Raw genomic sequence first — 16,550 nt, forward strand, 5'->3', positions numbered from 1 at the left:
GGAGAAGATTGGAGAGGAAGCAAGAGAGAGACCTCCTGCTCATTCAGGGCCATGACCTTGACGCTGCTTTGCTTGGGCTAGTTTCTCGTGTTAGTTTGTCCTTTCATTTTGCCGCTGTGTTCACACTTCAGCCAAACTGCAGCTGACCCATCCCAGCCCTCCCTCTCACCCCACCTCCTCGGCCAGCCCCGCCCCCCTCGGATCACCTCCTTGGCCTTGCCTGCTCCCTGCCCCTCAGCCCACCCCCGGCCCCTCGGCCTGCCTCCTCACCTGCTGCTGACCCAGCTTCTTCTCGATCTCCTGAGCGTCGCAGGTGTCGTAGATGATGGGCCGGGCCAGCTGTGTCTCCATGTGGGCCAGCCAGGACTTCAGGCTGCTCATATTCTTGTCCAGCTGCTGCATGGCCACCAGCGTCTCACGGAGCTTCCTCACCCTGCGTGGAGGCGCCGGTGAGGCGGGATGCATAACGCCCCCCCCAGGCCCTCAGCTTCAACCCCTGACCCCCCACCTAGTCACACTACTCCTGCACAGTCCCTATCTCATCATGGCCACGTCAGCAATGCTACTGCCCTGCACACACACACGCACACACACACACACACACAGTAACATGACGAGAATGCAGATCATTCACACTCTCTCTCAAACAGGTTTCCAGAAAGCAGAATCAGACTTTCTCTGAGACACACAAACATAATATATCTCAGCTGCAGCTCAGTTTCAAACAGTGTTTCCCAACACACACAATGCACAGAAGTATACCCAGTGTTAACATTCACAATCACACACACACACACACACACACACACACACACACACTCAAACCATTAACACTGAAGTGTATCATTTTCCCATTTCTGATGTTTCTAACCCAATCAGACTCACTTTCACTAGACAAACTTTGATGTAAACAATCTCAAGCATTACCTTGTGCAGTGAAGCCAGTGTACAGTGTTAATGACAGCAAAGTTCACTGGCAGGCTAAGCACTGGTACAGTAAGTAATCCCCACCCACCGTGACAGCTACTAAACCCCATTTCCAGGGAACTTCCACTCTTCCATTTCTAATATATCTTCTAATATGCATATAGTTGGTTTAGGTCATATCATTGTGCATAAGGTTATAGCACAGGAAGGTTATAGCACAGGAAGGTTATAGCACAGGAAGGTTATAGCACAGGAAGGTTATAGCACAGGAAGATTATAGCACAGGAAGATTATAGCACAGGAAGGTTATAGCACAGGAAGGTTATAGCACAGGAAGGTCAGGCAACTGTAGCATGTTTATTTTTTGAAAAGTTTCTGATTATCATTGTTTATCTAGCAAAATATAGCAAGAAGGGAAATTTCCCAAACCAAAACTCGCTCTATTTTCATCACTCGGGGCTCACAGGAGTTAATGCAGCCCGAGCTGCATTTCACAGACTGACTGATCTTTTTCATTTTGTCACTTTCACAGCCAAAAACTGCAGCCTGGCCCCAGTGCCCCTACCCGATGTGCACTTTCCACCCGAACGCTGGGAATCAGCCAGCAGGCTCTGCTCCCTGCCCCGTCTGGAATCTCTCACTAAATTCGAAGAGCGTGACTGAGTATGACACTCTGTGGTCATGTAACTGTCTCAAACTGTCAGCAGTTGGGCAGAATTCTCCACATAAAAGCAGCACCGGCCTCAACGCCATCAGAGAGCACAGCGTGGCTTTGAAACGAACTGCAATCAGGACAGCCTCACGTGTACAGCGTGTCACTGATAACTGCGACACACGTGTCAAAGTCATCAACACTGCGAACAAAAACAAACCATCTCCCCAGGGTCGGACCAGACCACTCAGTAACCTGGGGGGGTGGGAAGGGGAGGACCTGAAAAATCACAACTCTTCCCACCTCTACCAACAAACAGATACATGCACAGCAAAAGCAGTGAGTCCCAAAAATATGGAGACACAGAAATCTGCTCAGGTAAACAGTGGACAGGGAGTTAGAATAGGAGTCACATGGGGGGGGAGGGGGGGGTTCAGTCAGCCTGCCTGGTGATATCGCAGTCACACTCCGGAAGATCCTCGTCCTCGTCGAGGTGACCTGCCATTTCGTCCCTCCCGAAGTCCAGAACCATGGATTCGGACCGGCGTGCTTTCTGCGAGCCTAAATGAAGTACCTACAGCGTTCCGTGTCGGAGCGAGCCGGCTCACAAGTGGCAGTCACCGGAATACTGCGGCACGACACTTGGAATGTTTTCGAGGGGGGGAACCAGCCCCCCCTCCCCCCACCCCACAGAGGGCTGGGGAGGGGTGACAAGTGCTCGTGTCGCTAAATAAAACGTACAGTCATTAGCATGTGCTGGTGAGCTGGCGGCATGGGACTGTGCAGGAGGAGCGGGGTGGGGCAAACACCAGACTGCCCCCTCCCCCCCAAATCTCAAACATATTTCTGCTGCAGACGTCAGAGACCAGCAACTGCTCGGTTAGGGTGAGACAACGACCGGGTTGTGTTGGTTTTGGGGGGGGGCAGGGGTTCTAACCCTGCTACCCCCACCCAGGAGCAAGTGACATGAACTCTCACTTTCTTCTAGGAAATGGGGGGGGGGGGTGCAGCTGTCAGAGTGGGATTATGTGAGGGGGGGGGGGGGGGCGGTCTCTGATGGCTCCTCTTCCTAAACTCTCCCGATCTCCACCCATCTTCCTAAACTCTCCCGATCTCCACCCATCTTCCTAAACTCTCCCGATCTCCACCCATCTTCCTAAACTCTCCCGATCTCCGCCCATCTTCCTAAACTGTCCCGATCTCCACCCATCTAACTTCTTTTGAAAACACTCTGGCCCTGAACAGGCATTTCATTCTAATGTGTAGAATGTGGCCGCCTGTAATCCATCGTCAAAGCACTTTATCTTTGGCAGGCTTCCTGGGGCCCAGGAGCCCCCGTGGCTGGGCTACACTCCCGATCGGACGCTAGTCCATCATGGCGCGGCTACACACAATCAAGCACTATAGGCAATTTGCAAATGTGAATTCGCCTAATTGGATGTTTTTGGGCTGCAGGAGTAAACAGGAGCCCCCAGAGAGAAGCGGCGTAACACAGTGAGGACATGCAAAGACAGAGCAACGGCAGGTTTCGAACCCTGGCAGGGTGACGTAACACAGCTAACACCGAGTCACTGTGCCGGCCTACAGCTATACACAGCACTGCAAGGAAGGCCAGTACAGCGCGCACACACACACACACACACACACACACACACACATAAATAAACATATCTTTATGGGGACCGACACACACGTGGGGACCACTCATTCATGCTAATGCTAATGCTAACTATGACAACCTTAACCCCTACCCAGCCCTAACCATAACCATAACCATAACCATAAGTAACCAAGCAAAATACAAGAGTTTTGGCATTATTAGTTTTTTCATTGCAGTCACAGATTTTTATTAAACTGAGTTTTCCCTTATGGGGCCAGGAAACTGGTCCCCACAAGGTAAGGTATACCTGGAGCACATACACACACACACACACACACACACACTCACACCCCCATTCACCTGAATGGCATGTGCTAGGACTTTAAAATTTAAAACATACATGGACAACATCCAAGCTCAAGGCTTGGACTGGATTCAGCTGCACAGCCCTGGAGGAGGGAGCCAGATGGCTACTCACTGAGTAATACCAGGTCAAAGATAGTCACCAATTAAGAGTCCCTTATGCATTCTAGCAGGATCATAATGACTGTTTCTGAATTAATATATGACAGTGATAAACAAACAGCCAGATATGAAAATAAATGAACGATGACAATAATTTTTGGTTACACTCTGAGGTGGCACAAACAACTTAGTAACTCAGTTACTACTCAGGTACAAACCATGAGCAAATATAGTAACTGCATGGAACACATAAAATGTCAGGATTATCGATGAACGAACATGGGATCAGTACCTAACTAACACTTAGTTTCTGTTTAATTAATACATTAAGTAAGAGTGTACTACTACATTATTTGTGCCCCCTCAAGTAAAGTAGAGATTATTTTATTTGTTATCTGTGTGTTATTTCTTGCTCTCATTTCAAGCTTCAGGAGATAATTGAGAACTTTGCATCAGCTTGCATTTCAAACAAAGGTATCCAATCGTGGCTCGCGTGGGCGGGGCATGTTAGGTTTGGGGGCGGGGCCAGCAAGCTCACCTGGCAGCGATGAGGTCGAGCAGGTGCTGCCAGCGCTCGTTGACTTTGCTGAGCTTGTTGCCGATCTCGGTGGCCTTGCCCTCGTGACTGGCCTTGGCCAGGCGCTCGCCCATCTGCTGCAGCTGCAGCCGGTTCTCCTTGGCCACGGCCATCTCCTCCTGGTAGTCCTGAAACGGCACGGGGGTCAACCCACGCTGATGATGATTTGGTGCAACTCGGTCCACCGCAAAACAAGAGCAGCTAATTACTAAATCGCTTAACATCTGTGGAATCTTCTGGAATTCCAGTAGCAATTGTCGAGTATAGCTTCTACCAAAATCCATGTTGTTTTGATGAAAAGTTCTTCCATGTTTTCCATTTTAACTAACAGTATTCTGAGAATATTCTGAAATTTTCAAACATTTTCAATATCTCCAGTATTCCATAATCCGTTTCTTGTTGATTACATGATGTTTAAGAAGAAACCATGTTCTCATCCTCCTGCATGTGCAAACAGGTTCTGCTGAGACACCAGACTGTGGTTTCTGAAAGACAAGCACGCATGCGTGCATAACCACACGCACACACACACGCGGCATCCATGCGGCCTGCCTGCTCCCTGCACCCACCTTTCTCAGCTTGTCGATCATCTCCTCGATGCTGATGTCCCCGTTCTGCGAGACCTTGCTCTCCATCTGAGTCAGCCAGTCACAGAGCTCCTTGTGCTTCTCGCTGAAGATTGCCCACTCGTTCAGCTTCTCATTGACCTGCTGCCTGCGGAGGGCTAGCTGCGGGGGGGGGGGGGGGGGGGAGCAGGGATGGTACACTGTAAATGGATAATATCATAATTCTCTGTCATTTCTAATAATTTAGTCAACTGCAATGTATCTCACATCCGACTAATACAGAACTTACTACGTTAACTTCAAATAGTAATGCTACTATTAAACTGTCATGCTGAATTCATTTTCAGTCAATAACAGAATGCATAATTATAATGTTATCGACCAAGCTGTTAACCATTATTACTGTTGTTGTATGCGGTTTCATTTACATTTGCGTTTAACACATTCGGCTGACGCTTTCGTCCAAAGTGACGTACAACCGGGGCAAACAACACATTGTACTGTAAACATACGGCTGTCAAGGAGTCAACTACGCGTAACTGCAGCTAGGCTGAGCTTCCAGTGAATGACCAGGTTTCAGCTGCATCCTGATGTCTAGAGCATGTAAAAACCAGGAATATAAAGAAAAGATGGAATAAGAGGGAAGGATAAAGAGGGATAGAGAGATGGAGGTGTACACTACACAGACGATGCTCACCTGGGCTACATTAACAGAGAATGGAAAAAAGGTTAGAGCTACTGCAGATCGCACACCCGCTCTGTTACCGGGGAAACGGCAGCCTGGCTACGTAAAACATTCTGCTATCAGAGCTGGACAGAGAAATGTCTGCAAAAAGTGCCTCTTCATGAATCGCGTAAACGAAGAAAAAAAGACATTAAAAAAAGGCCGCATTTGATGTACCAGGCAGATTTACAACAGCCGCCGGAAAAGTCTTCACCGCGGCAAGGCGCCTGAAACTGCAACCTCGCCGGAAAACAAAAACGGCTCCTTGCAGACCCGCAGAGGGACGCCGGCCGGGCCGGCACGAAAACGGAAACGGCTCACTGTGAAGCGGGGGGCCCGTTACCTGCAGTGAGGGCCGTCCTTCATGTCTGCAGTCGCCACTGTGAGGCCACCACCGATCTCTGCTTCAAGCTGCCGCGGCCAACGATGCCTGTGGCCCCCGCTAGAGCCGTCACGCTCACCCACTCGCTCAGGCGGAGCGCCGGATGTGTGTGCGGCTGTTGCTCTACATATCCTTCCTCTGCTTTAGTTTTTTTTCTTTCTTTCTTTCTTTCTTTTATCGGGGGCGGGGGGGGGTTATATTTTGTGCTATTTCTCAGCCTGAGCAAAGGAGGACTGAGACCAAATAGGGGCCGGACTGACACATTTCATTCACTGAGTCAGATGCCATTTAATTGGCGTGGCAGCACCCCACTCTGGCCACAGTGAGAATTACAAACTAAAAAAAAAACAAATGTCACAGAATAGATGGTTACATACTGGATATATAGAATCTAAATGTGTGCTGGAGGTGAGTGGATGAGATATTTGTGTGTTGGACGGATTATAACTGGGGGGAAAAGCTGGAGCTGGGGTGGGGGGGGATTTACCTGATGGCAGATCTCCTCCCACTGGCGGTGCAGCAGCTGGATGCGCTCCTGCATCACAGACAGGTCATCCGTGCTGATGCCACTCAAGAGCGCCCCCTTCAGGAGGCCCAGGTGTGAAAGCTCCTCTGTCCAGCTGGCCAGCGTGTTCTCCAGCTCCTGTGCAAACACAAAGTCTGTCAGCAGGGGGCAGTGCTGACTTTGCTGAGCTTTACAACAATATATATATATATATATATATTTTTTGTATTAACACTGATACACTTCAGGTCTGTAAAAACATCCTACTTCTCCTACATAACATTAAATTTTTGTTGTCTTTTCAATCACCTGATTTTCATATGCATTTCATACTACTATTATCAGGAGAATAATCAGCTAAATATACTCAATAATAAAAGAAATACAGCATAATACTGGCATTACGGATGCCGTGCATGGCTACGGACTTTAACACATCACTGTCACCTTGCAGCGGATCTGCTCCGAATGCAGCGCCTCCTGGTGGTCAGGTAGAGGCAGGGACAGCTTACGCTTGAAAACGCGCAGCTTCTCTAACGAGCCTCCGATTCCCTTCTCACATCTCTCCCAGTCCTGCGATCGACACACACACACATAGAGTCATCAGATCATCCGTGCTGCACGGTGCGCAATAAATTTCCTGCTGCAGTAGTGTAGCTGGTAGACCAACATGGTAGGAAGCAGGAGGAGCAGTATGCACACACACACACACACACACACACACGCACAGACACACACACACACACAGAAAGACATACACATGTTGGGTAAACATATCTTTATGGGGACCGCTCATTCATTTCTATGGGAAAAATGCTAACGCTAACTATGACAACCTTAACCCCTACCCAACCCTAACCATAACCATAACCATAACCATAACCATAACCATAACCATAACCATGACCATAACCATAACCATAACCATAAGTAACCAAGCAGAATACAAGAGTTTTTGCACTTCTAGTTTTTTCATTGCAGTCACAGATTTTTATTAAACTGAGTTTTCCCTTATGGGGACCAGGAAACTGGGCCCCATATGAGAAAAAAATGGGTATTCATCACGTTGTGGGGACATAAGGTAAGGTATACCCGCTGACACACACGCACACACACACACACACACACACACGCACACACTGCCTGCCTGGTCACTTTGAGGGCCCTTTTTATATCTGCTGAATTCTTCTCAAGCTCCCTGCTGAAGTACCACTGCATTCCCCCCCCCATTTAACATTTTAGCCCAGTGAACCTGATGCATAATTCATGCACACGCACCTCTCTATTCACACAGTGCTCCTCCCCCATCTCCGTTCATCTCCCATAACACTGTGCCCCCCCATCTTACAGTCGCAGCTAATTCTGAGTCATCGTCGACCAATAGGAATGCAGCGGGGATGCTGTGTGTGTGTGTGTGTGTGTGTGTGTGTGTGGGGAGGGGGGGTAAAATGACCCTGTTTGCCTCCAGAGGGGGCCACAGGGTAGGGGGGTGAGCCCACCTTGAGCATAGCATCCAGCTCCCTGCGGCGCTCGTCCAGCCGGGTGGCGACGTGCCTCCAGCGATCCTGCACCTCCGTCAGCTCCGCCTGCAGCTCCGCCTCGGCCCCGCTGTCCACCGACAGCAGCAGCTGCCGCGCCGCCTCCACAGCCAGGATATAGCTGCCCTGCTGCCGGTGCAGGGCCTTCTCCTTCAGCTGAAGGGACGGGGAGCCGTCAGCAGGGGGCGCCACTACATGTCCGCACAGCATCATACTGGTAAATGTTTGCCAAGCTTGGTTTCAACTGGATGAAAGTAAAGGCTGCCCCAGTCACTGTCAAAAAAAGTTTGTACCTTTGAGGATACGATTTATTATCACTGGGGCTGTACCTTCAAGGGTCGACCAGTTGTACCACAGCTGTTGGACTCTGCACAACAGTTTTGTACCACTGGGGATGCAGTAATGTTGTTTGTACCTTGGGCAGCAAAACTGTACCAGGACTGTCCCCTTTTTTCTGACAGTGTAGGGAGCGGGAGAGTCCAAAAGATGTTTACTGTACTGTCTTTACTTAGCAGCACTGAGGTGAAGGAGAGTGGGGGCTTGTAGCCTGGTACAAATCCCAAGCAGCCGGTAAAAGCTCCTGTAGTTCAGCAAAAATGTTCCTGTAGTTCAACAAGTAAGTAGTGCTAACAATGTAAAGGTTATGGGTTCAAATCCTGCATTTATATTGTAGACCTTCGCTCTACAACAAATTGGATAGAAGTTTCAGATAAATAAAAGGACATGCTCACACACCACGGGCCACTCGGAGGCGCCAGTGAGCTGAACTGATTGTTTTTGGACTGTAGGAGGAAACCAGGATGCTCAAAGGGAACTCATTAAATGAGGAAAATGCACCAAGCGCCACACGCGCATTCTGGCAATTTGCGTGATTAATAAGCGCAAAGGACTAAATGCGAAATTTACAGTGTTAACCACGCCACGCTAACAAGCCTGAGCTGAAAGGCCCTCGGGGGGTCGGCGGGGGGGGAGATAATCTCACCTGCACCTCATCCAGCAGGCAGCGGACCTGCTGCAGAGGCACCGGCGCCCCCTGCTGGGCTTCATCCACCTGCTGCGCCGCCTCCGTCAGCCAGCCGCGCAGCTTGCGGGCCATCTCCATGTAGCGCTGCCACTGGCGCAGCAGGCTGTCGATGATGCCGCGGCGCTGCTGGGCACGCCGCACCACCCCGTGCCACTGGTTGCTTAGCAACGCCAACTTCAGGCTAAAGTCGTCTCTGCGGACCAGCGACACAGAGGTGGTCAGGAAGGGATGGACCAGTGACACCACAGCATATGTCAAAAAACATTGGGATAGCTAAGCTTAATTTTTTTCTATGGACTGAAGGGTGGGGTTACCTGTTGTTCACCTGTCCCTGCTCCAGAAGCCGCTGACCGTCACTGATGATAGAGTGGAGGACCAGCTGTCTGCAGAACATCTCAGCCTGGAAGATCTGCGCACACGTTTGCACGAGTTACGCTTTCACATCTGCGCACACGTCTGCGTGTCATCAGGTGGTCCCGTGCTGGAGGAAGCGTGTCGGTACGTGTCCACCCCCACGCCAGCCTCCTACCTCGTGGGCCCTCTGCTGCTCCAGAAGGCTCTGGTAGTTCCCGGAGATCTCCACGGCCAGCTTCTCCTCCGTCTGCTCCAGGAACTCCATCCAGGCTTCGCACTTCTCCAAGAAGCTCTGCTGCTCCAGCAGGAAGGCCTGCAGCTTGCTGCACGGAAACGATGCACAGATGCATCACGGGGGGGGGTCCACCATATGAGGTCCAAATGCGGCGGAGCTGCTGCCCCGGGCCCAGCTCGGCCCCTACCTGAACCTCTCGGTGGCCTGTGCCGTGGTACTGGCCCAGCTGCGGTTCAGCCTCTGCACCCGCTTGACCTCAGCGTCGCTGAGGGGCAGCTGGTAGCCGAGCTCACTGAGACGCTCCAGGTCGGGGGCCATGCTGCTCAGCCTGAGCATCTGCCCCTAGGGGGCAGCACAGCAAACACAGTGGGGGTCAGTCCCAGCCTGAGCTCCGACTCGGAGACCCAAATGAATCAGACCTTAATGACTGAACTGATCAGTACTGGGTGACATATACCAGATGTCAGATGTCATCTCTTTACATTGTAACCTCAAAAACAATCAAGGTTGCTTAAATTTATTATTATTATTATTATTATTATTAGCAGGAGCATGAGACTCATTGAGATTTATGAAAGGGGAGGGTATGTCTTTATTAGGGGGTTCTGATGGAAATGGCCCACATTCCTTAAATTAATTAGTGTGCATTTATTTGGGGAGGGCTACAAAACATTTTAGGGAGGCTAAAGCCCCCCCTAAATGAGGCCTAACGACACCCCTGCTTATTAGCCCTAGGGCTGCGGTACCTTGAGCTCCTCCATACGGGCCTGTATGACCGACAGCTCGGCAGTTCCGCTGGGGTCCGGCGTCTTCAGAACCTGTCCTGCCTCTGCAACACAGCGGTCCAGCTTGTCTAGTTGCTCGCTGAAGTTCTGATAGTCCTGCACACCAGCCTGGGAGGTCAGACACGCAGTGTAAGCTTGGGGAAGGGTATCGGAGCTGGCCAATCAGGATGGGGGGGGGGGGGGGGTCTGTACCTGTAGCACTGCCTGCTGTTTGACGAGCGCCTGCTCCACTGCGGCCAGGCGCTGAGCCAGTGACAGGTGGTCAGACTGCAGTGTCGCGGCTGCGGAGGTGTCCACCTGCCTCCTCAGCTGCTCCCCCAGCTCCTGCAGCACATGCAGGGACTCCTGTAACGGCCGATGGGCCTGCAGCAGCTCCTGAAGAAAGATCAGGACACCTGTCACCGATGGGTCTGCTGTACAACACTGATACCAGCTGATTACAACCTGAGCTGGAAATTTCAGGTCCAGGAAGTAAAAATCCAGACCAAGATTTTGTTTTAACCAACCAGTTGAGTACTCTGTGACTGTGACTGTGACTCTGTATACTCAACTGGTTGGTTGAAACAAAATCTTGGTCTGGATTTTTACTTTCTGGACCTGAAATGTCCGCCTCTGATTCTAACACGGCTGTGACCAAGAGGGCTACTGTTTAACTCCAATACTTAAATTAAATTATGTGACGTTTAACGGTGTCAAGTTGCTGCCAAGAACCATTCGTTTGGAATGCTGACACAGAGGTGGGGGGCTTGTGGGGGCCGTGGGGTGGCCCCGTTCCCCAGGGAACCTCTCAGTCTGTAAATCTGCATCTGTCTGCCTCTGAAAGGGGCTTTGTTAAGGGGAGACGAGCTGCATTCGCGCAAACGCAACGCGCACCATTCGGCCACCAGAGCAGGACAGCCGCTACAACTACCCCAACACAGCTGAAAAGGGAGGGGGTGGGGGTGGGCATTTGTCAGGCGATCGCCATAGCGACTGGTGACAAACACTAGACTGCCATTCAAAAGCCGTTGTGGTTTTTTATGATCACACTTTCTAAGGGAAGTTCTGAGAGATTCAGGAATGGGTGACCGGGGCACCCTTGGGCCGCCCCGAATGAGGACGGTGCAAACGGCCCGGCAAAGCCGTCACCGGGCGCTTGTCTCACTCACAATGCACTGCTGGACCCAGGATGACACCTCTTCGTCACCGGCGTCCTTGCTGTCGGCGGCCTGAAGCAGCTGGTTGGCACGCTCTTCCTGCCGCTGGACGGCGGCCGCGCTCTGCCCGTAAAGCTCCTGGTACCGCCGCCACAGTTGCTGCAGAGCCTTGCTGCTCCTCAGCTGTTCCCCGATCTCCTCTAGCAGCCCGTTCCACCTGAAAGAGCTCAACCCTTCAGCGAGGTTCTAGCTTCCATTCGACTGCCTTTCTGGCACCCGATCAAATGCTAACCCAACATGCAACCCTCACCCACCCAGGCCTCACCTCAAATTGACGTCCTTGAGGGCGCCGTTGAGAACGTCAGCCACAGCGGGCTGGCATTCCTTCAGCAGTTGGTGCGTCAGGGAGCCAAACTTCCTCAGACTGTTCTCTTGCTTCTCCAGCTCCTCCTGGAGGTTCTATACCGCAGCAGAGCACAGGGAGTCCATCAGAATCACATGAGTATCTCTTTATGAAGGCACCGAGGCAGGCCAATGAGGCAGGAGGCTCAAATATGTACAGCTGAGGAGGCTGACTGGATCTCCTGAAGTACAGAACTCGCCGTGCTCTTACGGTACCTGCAGATTCTCCACCTGGACCATCACAGCCTCCGGGGAACCTGTGAGGAGACGGAACCGGGACACCGAGTACCGTCCCTCCATCAGGTATCCACTGATCTCCTCAGATGCTCTCTTGTAGAGGTTCCACTGCTCCAGCACTGACTTCAGGCTGATCTTCAGCTGTCCGGTCTGAAAGGGTACAGCCATTAGGAGCTACCCGAAAATCCCCTGGTGACAGCCGGTTGCTGCGCTAATGCAGAAAAGCCTACCATGTGATCTAGGTTAGCCCATGTGTGATTGAGGCTTTGGAGTGTCTCTGTGATGACAGTGCAGATCTCCTCTCTCTTGTTCAGTATGAGGCCGTGACCTCGCTCCTCCACCTTCTCCACATCCTTCTCCTTCTCCCTGATCATTTCCTCCAGCTCCTGAGAAGGAAGCAGTAGGCGGTGAGGGTGAGACGGATCACGTCGCTGCAGAGTGTTCAGTAACAGTTTAAGTTTGATGTCACAGCAGTGTTGGGTTGTTATGATCAGGAATCAAGTGGCTCTCCATGTTCTGGACCAGAAGGCTAACTCTTGGAAATGTGAAGCAGCCTTTCTGATTATCGTGTGGGTTTGTGAGTCCTTACCTGGCAATCTTTGAGGGCATTCTGGACAGAGGCCAGGTCCTCTATGCGGTTCTTCTTCTTAAGCTTCTCCTCCTGAGCAGCAAACCACGTCCTCAGGGTCTGTAGGCTGTTCTCGTACTCCGTCCAGGACTCCAACAGACCCTCCAGCAGCTGGATCTAGAAATCAAGCACATAGAAGTTGGAGCGGCATGCGTGCGACCTCACCGCATGAAACAGGCTGCACGTGTGCACACGCAAGCAGAGACCTTCTCGGTGATGCGGCCCTGCAGGACGTGCCAGCGCCGGTTCATGGCGCCCAACTTCTCGGCGAAGTCGGTCTTGTCACTCCGCTTGCTCTCCACGTCTTGGCTGCTGATCTGCAGCACGGACTGGTTCACGAAGTCCACCGTCAGCTGCTTGCAGTTCAGGTCGATCTTAAACCCCTGGAAGACCACATCAACCTGTTGTTACCTGTCTGACTGCACATCATGGACCACTCTGGTTGCCTGTCTGACTGCACATTATAGACCACTCTGGTTACCTGTCTGACTGCATATCATAGACCACTCTGGTTACCTGTCTGACTGCATATCATAGACCACTCTGGTTACCTGCCTGACTGCACATTATAGACCACTCTGGTTACCTGTCTGACTGCATATCATTGACCACTCTGGTTACCTGTCTGACTGCACATCATGGACCACTCTGGTTACCTGTCTGACTGCACATTATAGACCACTCTGGTTACCTGTCTGACTGCACATCATAGACCACTCTGGTTACCTGTCTGACTGCATATCATGGACCACTCTGGTTACTTGCCTGACTGCACATTATAGACCACTCTGGTTACCTGTCTGACTGCATATCATAGACCACTCTGGTTACTTGCCTGACTGCACATCATAGACCACTCTGGTTACTTGTCTGACTATGCTGTAATAGCAAGATAATCAGTGCCAATTGAAGTTTTTTGGAGCTCAAGGAAAATACCACCACCACCCATCCTAGGCAATTTGAACCTGGATTGCTAATTGGCACCCCCTCAAAAGATGGCACCCTTGAGGGCACCCTAGGTGGCCGCCTATGTCACCTAATGGGCAAATCGCATTTTAGATATAAATTCTCTGCTACTCCATGGACAGAGGGGTTACCTTGTACTTCTGGAGATAGCTCTGGATGGCCTCTGACCCCACGGCCCCGTCGATCTTCTCCTCATCCTCCTCGATCACATTCTCCATCAGGGAGATCCAACTCATGAGCTCGGTGATGGCATGCAGGGACGCCAGCTTCTCCATCTGCAGCTGCGGAGGGACAGGCACACGCACGCCATTTTACCTCGACTCCCCCGTACGCCATCCTTTCCCACATACAGAAAACGCGACCGTGTCTGTGACAGGCAGGGTGGTGAAAAAGCTGCTTTACATGACAGGATACAGTCTGAGTGAATCAAATACCAGGAGCTCCATGGTTTAACACTTCAATGCATTGTTCATATGACGTGTTTTCTTGGGGAATTTTCAAAGTCCTGGATAAACCCTAAATTTTATTATCCTTATTGTTTAGCTTGATGACTGTACATAGAATATTCCGGAAAAGAGGACTGAGTATATTCCTAGGAGACACTATTCCTTTCACAGCCTGCTGTCATAAAGTAAGGACACATTTTTTCACACATTCATTTACCTTATATTACTCACTGGGATGATGAGTTGAACCTCTCATTTTGGACACAATGTCACGTAAATTAAAGATCAATTTGCTCCTGATATGCTTAGAGCTAATGAGGTTCAGAGAGATAACCAATCAGATTGTAGATGAGATGGGTCCAAGCAACCAGAGGAGGAGCGACCAAGACATCTCATTGGTTGGTTCTGCCTCCTCTAGTTGCAGAGTCACCTCCTCTACAACCTGATTGGTTATCTTTCTGAATCAATCATTTTGGGAGCCTCCTGGTGGCCCGCTGGGTTGTGCCCCCGTCCCCGGCCGTTGGGTTCTGCCCCTGGGCCTGGGTGAGCTGGAGCGCTACCTGGTGGAGCTTCTCCTGCACGATGGGGATGCGCGCCAGCAGCTCGGCCCACTGCGTGTCAAGCCGGCCCAGCGCCGCCCGCAGCACTGCCGTCTCCGCCTTCTTCAACCGCAGCAGCTGCCCGCCGGTGTACAGCACTGAGGCCTTCAGCGAGGACTTGGCATCCACCTCTTTGGAGAACTCCTTTTGGGAAAGGTGGGGGAGAAGGATGAGTGAGATACTGGCCTGGATATGACCCCACCGAAATGAAACATGAAAGGTAGTTGGGCCCCCACCCTGACCCACCAGGAAGGCGTACAGGTGGTCCCGGACAGTCTCCAACTCTAGGGGAACCGTCACTGACTGCGTGGACCAGAACTCCAAGCGGTCCAGAGCCGATCTCAGCCATTGGTTAAGCTCAGCGGACTCTGCCTGGTACCTGAGGGTCATGTGACGAACACTCATTAGAAACACAGTATTGGTGACAGGTATGGGGGTTATACATTTAGGCTCGTAGCATATTTCCATGTCTCAGGCCACAAAGGATCTGCTGACTTCAGGTGCTGAAGAGTGGACAGGGTGAACACTGTGAAGGGTCTCTGCTGAAATCAGCAAAATCGTGGATCTCTGTTCACTGAACGCCAAAAGCATTTTTATATTTTACAATCTCAGCCATCTTTGTGAGTTCAGAGAACATTCCTTTGACTGTAATAGATGGATGTAAAGTACTGAGCAAAAGTCTTAGGGCAATTAAAGAAAATGATGGTTAAATTATCTTCATGTGGTTGATTTACAATCCTCTCCTAAAATCACCGCAGTATTTTCAGCAATCATCCAACACACCCATGTATTTTCTGACTCGACCACTAGCTCACCTTATTTGGCTAATAAATACCTCAATTCATTTTCTTCTAGTCATCCAGCAAGGTATCAGTCACATTTTGGAGACAGAAGCAATTCCTCTTATTCTGTTTGTTTGCATTTACATAAGAACATAAGAAATTTACAAACGAGAGGAGGCCATTCGGCCCATCAAACTCGTTTGGGGAGAACTTAACTAATAGCTCAGAGTTGTTAAAATCTTATCTAGCTCTGATTTAAAGGAACCCAGGGTTTTAGCTTCCGCTACACTAGCAGGAAGACTATTCCATACTCTAACTACATGCTGTGTAAAGAAGTGCTCCCTCAAATTTGTTTTAAAATGTTCTCCCACTAATTTCCACTTATGGCCACGAGTTCTACTATATAAACTAATATTGAAATTGCCATTTGGCTGAACAGCATCCAGACCTGTTAGAATCTTATAGACCTGGATCATGTCCCCCCTCAGTCTCCTTTGCTCAAGGCTAAACAGATTCAGCTCAGCTAACCTCTCCTTATAAGACAAATAAGATTTGTTTGCTAATGTTAAATAGTTTTTTTTCCTGAGTAAATATATATTTACTACTTAGATAAACAGCTTTAAACATTCTCTTTGACTGCCTTTTGCTTAAAACGTCACAGTGGGTGAACTGTACCAATAGCGAAGCCTCTGAATAAATGCTGAGTATGTATGTGACCTGGGTGTGATGTGACCCTGGAGTGATGTGGCACTGGCATGAAGTGACGCTGGGGTGTGATGTGACCTGACCCCGGCGGCCCCTGACCTGGCCCAGTGCCTGAGGGTGGAGTCCAGGCGGTGCAGCTCCTTGTTGACGCGGGTGGAGCAGCTGAGCCAGTGTTCGGCCAGTTGTGTGAGCTGGGCCTCCAGGCCCGAGCAGCTCACCGTCAGCAGAAGGCGCTTGCCGTCTTCCAGGGCCTGGTACAGCTGGGGCTGCCTCTGCGCCAGGCCTGCCTTCAGCCGCTGGAGCGGGTCATGGAGG

General features: G+C 50.7%; 1 protein-coding gene across 10 annotated transcripts in view; it reads right to left on the bottom strand.

The window, feature by feature from the left end:
- The window catches only part of LOC111856664 (nesprin-1-like), a 141,326-nt gene that overhangs the window by 13,150 nt on the left and 111,626 nt on the right, over nucleotides 1-16,550 (bottom strand). For all 10 annotated transcript variants that reach the window (XM_072703134.1, XM_072703135.1, XM_072703138.1 and 7 more), the window contains 22 exons: nucleotides 16,335-16,531; nucleotides 14,995-15,127; nucleotides 14,710-14,892; nucleotides 13,835-13,984; nucleotides 12,944-13,120; nucleotides 12,699-12,854; nucleotides 12,340-12,495; nucleotides 12,089-12,259; nucleotides 11,796-11,929; nucleotides 11,483-11,687; nucleotides 10,527-10,709; nucleotides 10,296-10,442; nucleotides 9,737-9,891; nucleotides 9,490-9,637; nucleotides 9,275-9,369; nucleotides 8,919-9,153; nucleotides 7,898-8,092; nucleotides 6,846-6,971; nucleotides 6,381-6,536; nucleotides 4,791-4,949; nucleotides 4,183-4,349; nucleotides 271-433 (listed from right to left, as the gene is read on the bottom strand). In XM_072703134.1, coding sequence (XP_072559235.1) covers nucleotides 271-433; nucleotides 4,183-4,349; nucleotides 4,791-4,949; nucleotides 6,381-6,536; nucleotides 6,846-6,971; nucleotides 7,898-8,092; nucleotides 8,919-9,153; nucleotides 9,275-9,369; nucleotides 9,490-9,637; nucleotides 9,737-9,891; nucleotides 10,296-10,442; nucleotides 10,527-10,709; nucleotides 11,483-11,687; nucleotides 11,796-11,929; nucleotides 12,089-12,259; nucleotides 12,340-12,495; nucleotides 12,699-12,854; nucleotides 12,944-13,120; nucleotides 13,835-13,984; nucleotides 14,710-14,892; nucleotides 14,995-15,127; nucleotides 16,335-16,531 — 3,591 coding nt within the window. The remainder of the gene's footprint in view (nucleotides 1-270; nucleotides 434-4,182; nucleotides 4,350-4,790; nucleotides 4,950-6,380; nucleotides 6,537-6,845; nucleotides 6,972-7,897; nucleotides 8,093-8,918; nucleotides 9,154-9,274; nucleotides 9,370-9,489; nucleotides 9,638-9,736; nucleotides 9,892-10,295; nucleotides 10,443-10,526; nucleotides 10,710-11,482; nucleotides 11,688-11,795; nucleotides 11,930-12,088; nucleotides 12,260-12,339; nucleotides 12,496-12,698; nucleotides 12,855-12,943; nucleotides 13,121-13,834; nucleotides 13,985-14,709; nucleotides 14,893-14,994; nucleotides 15,128-16,334; nucleotides 16,532-16,550) is intronic.

Source organism: Paramormyrops kingsleyae, chromosome 19 (assembly GCF_048594095.1).
Source record: "Paramormyrops kingsleyae isolate MSU_618 chromosome 19, PKINGS_0.4, whole genome shotgun sequence".
NCBI lineage: Eukaryota > Metazoa > Chordata > Actinopteri > Osteoglossiformes > Mormyridae > Paramormyrops > Paramormyrops kingsleyae.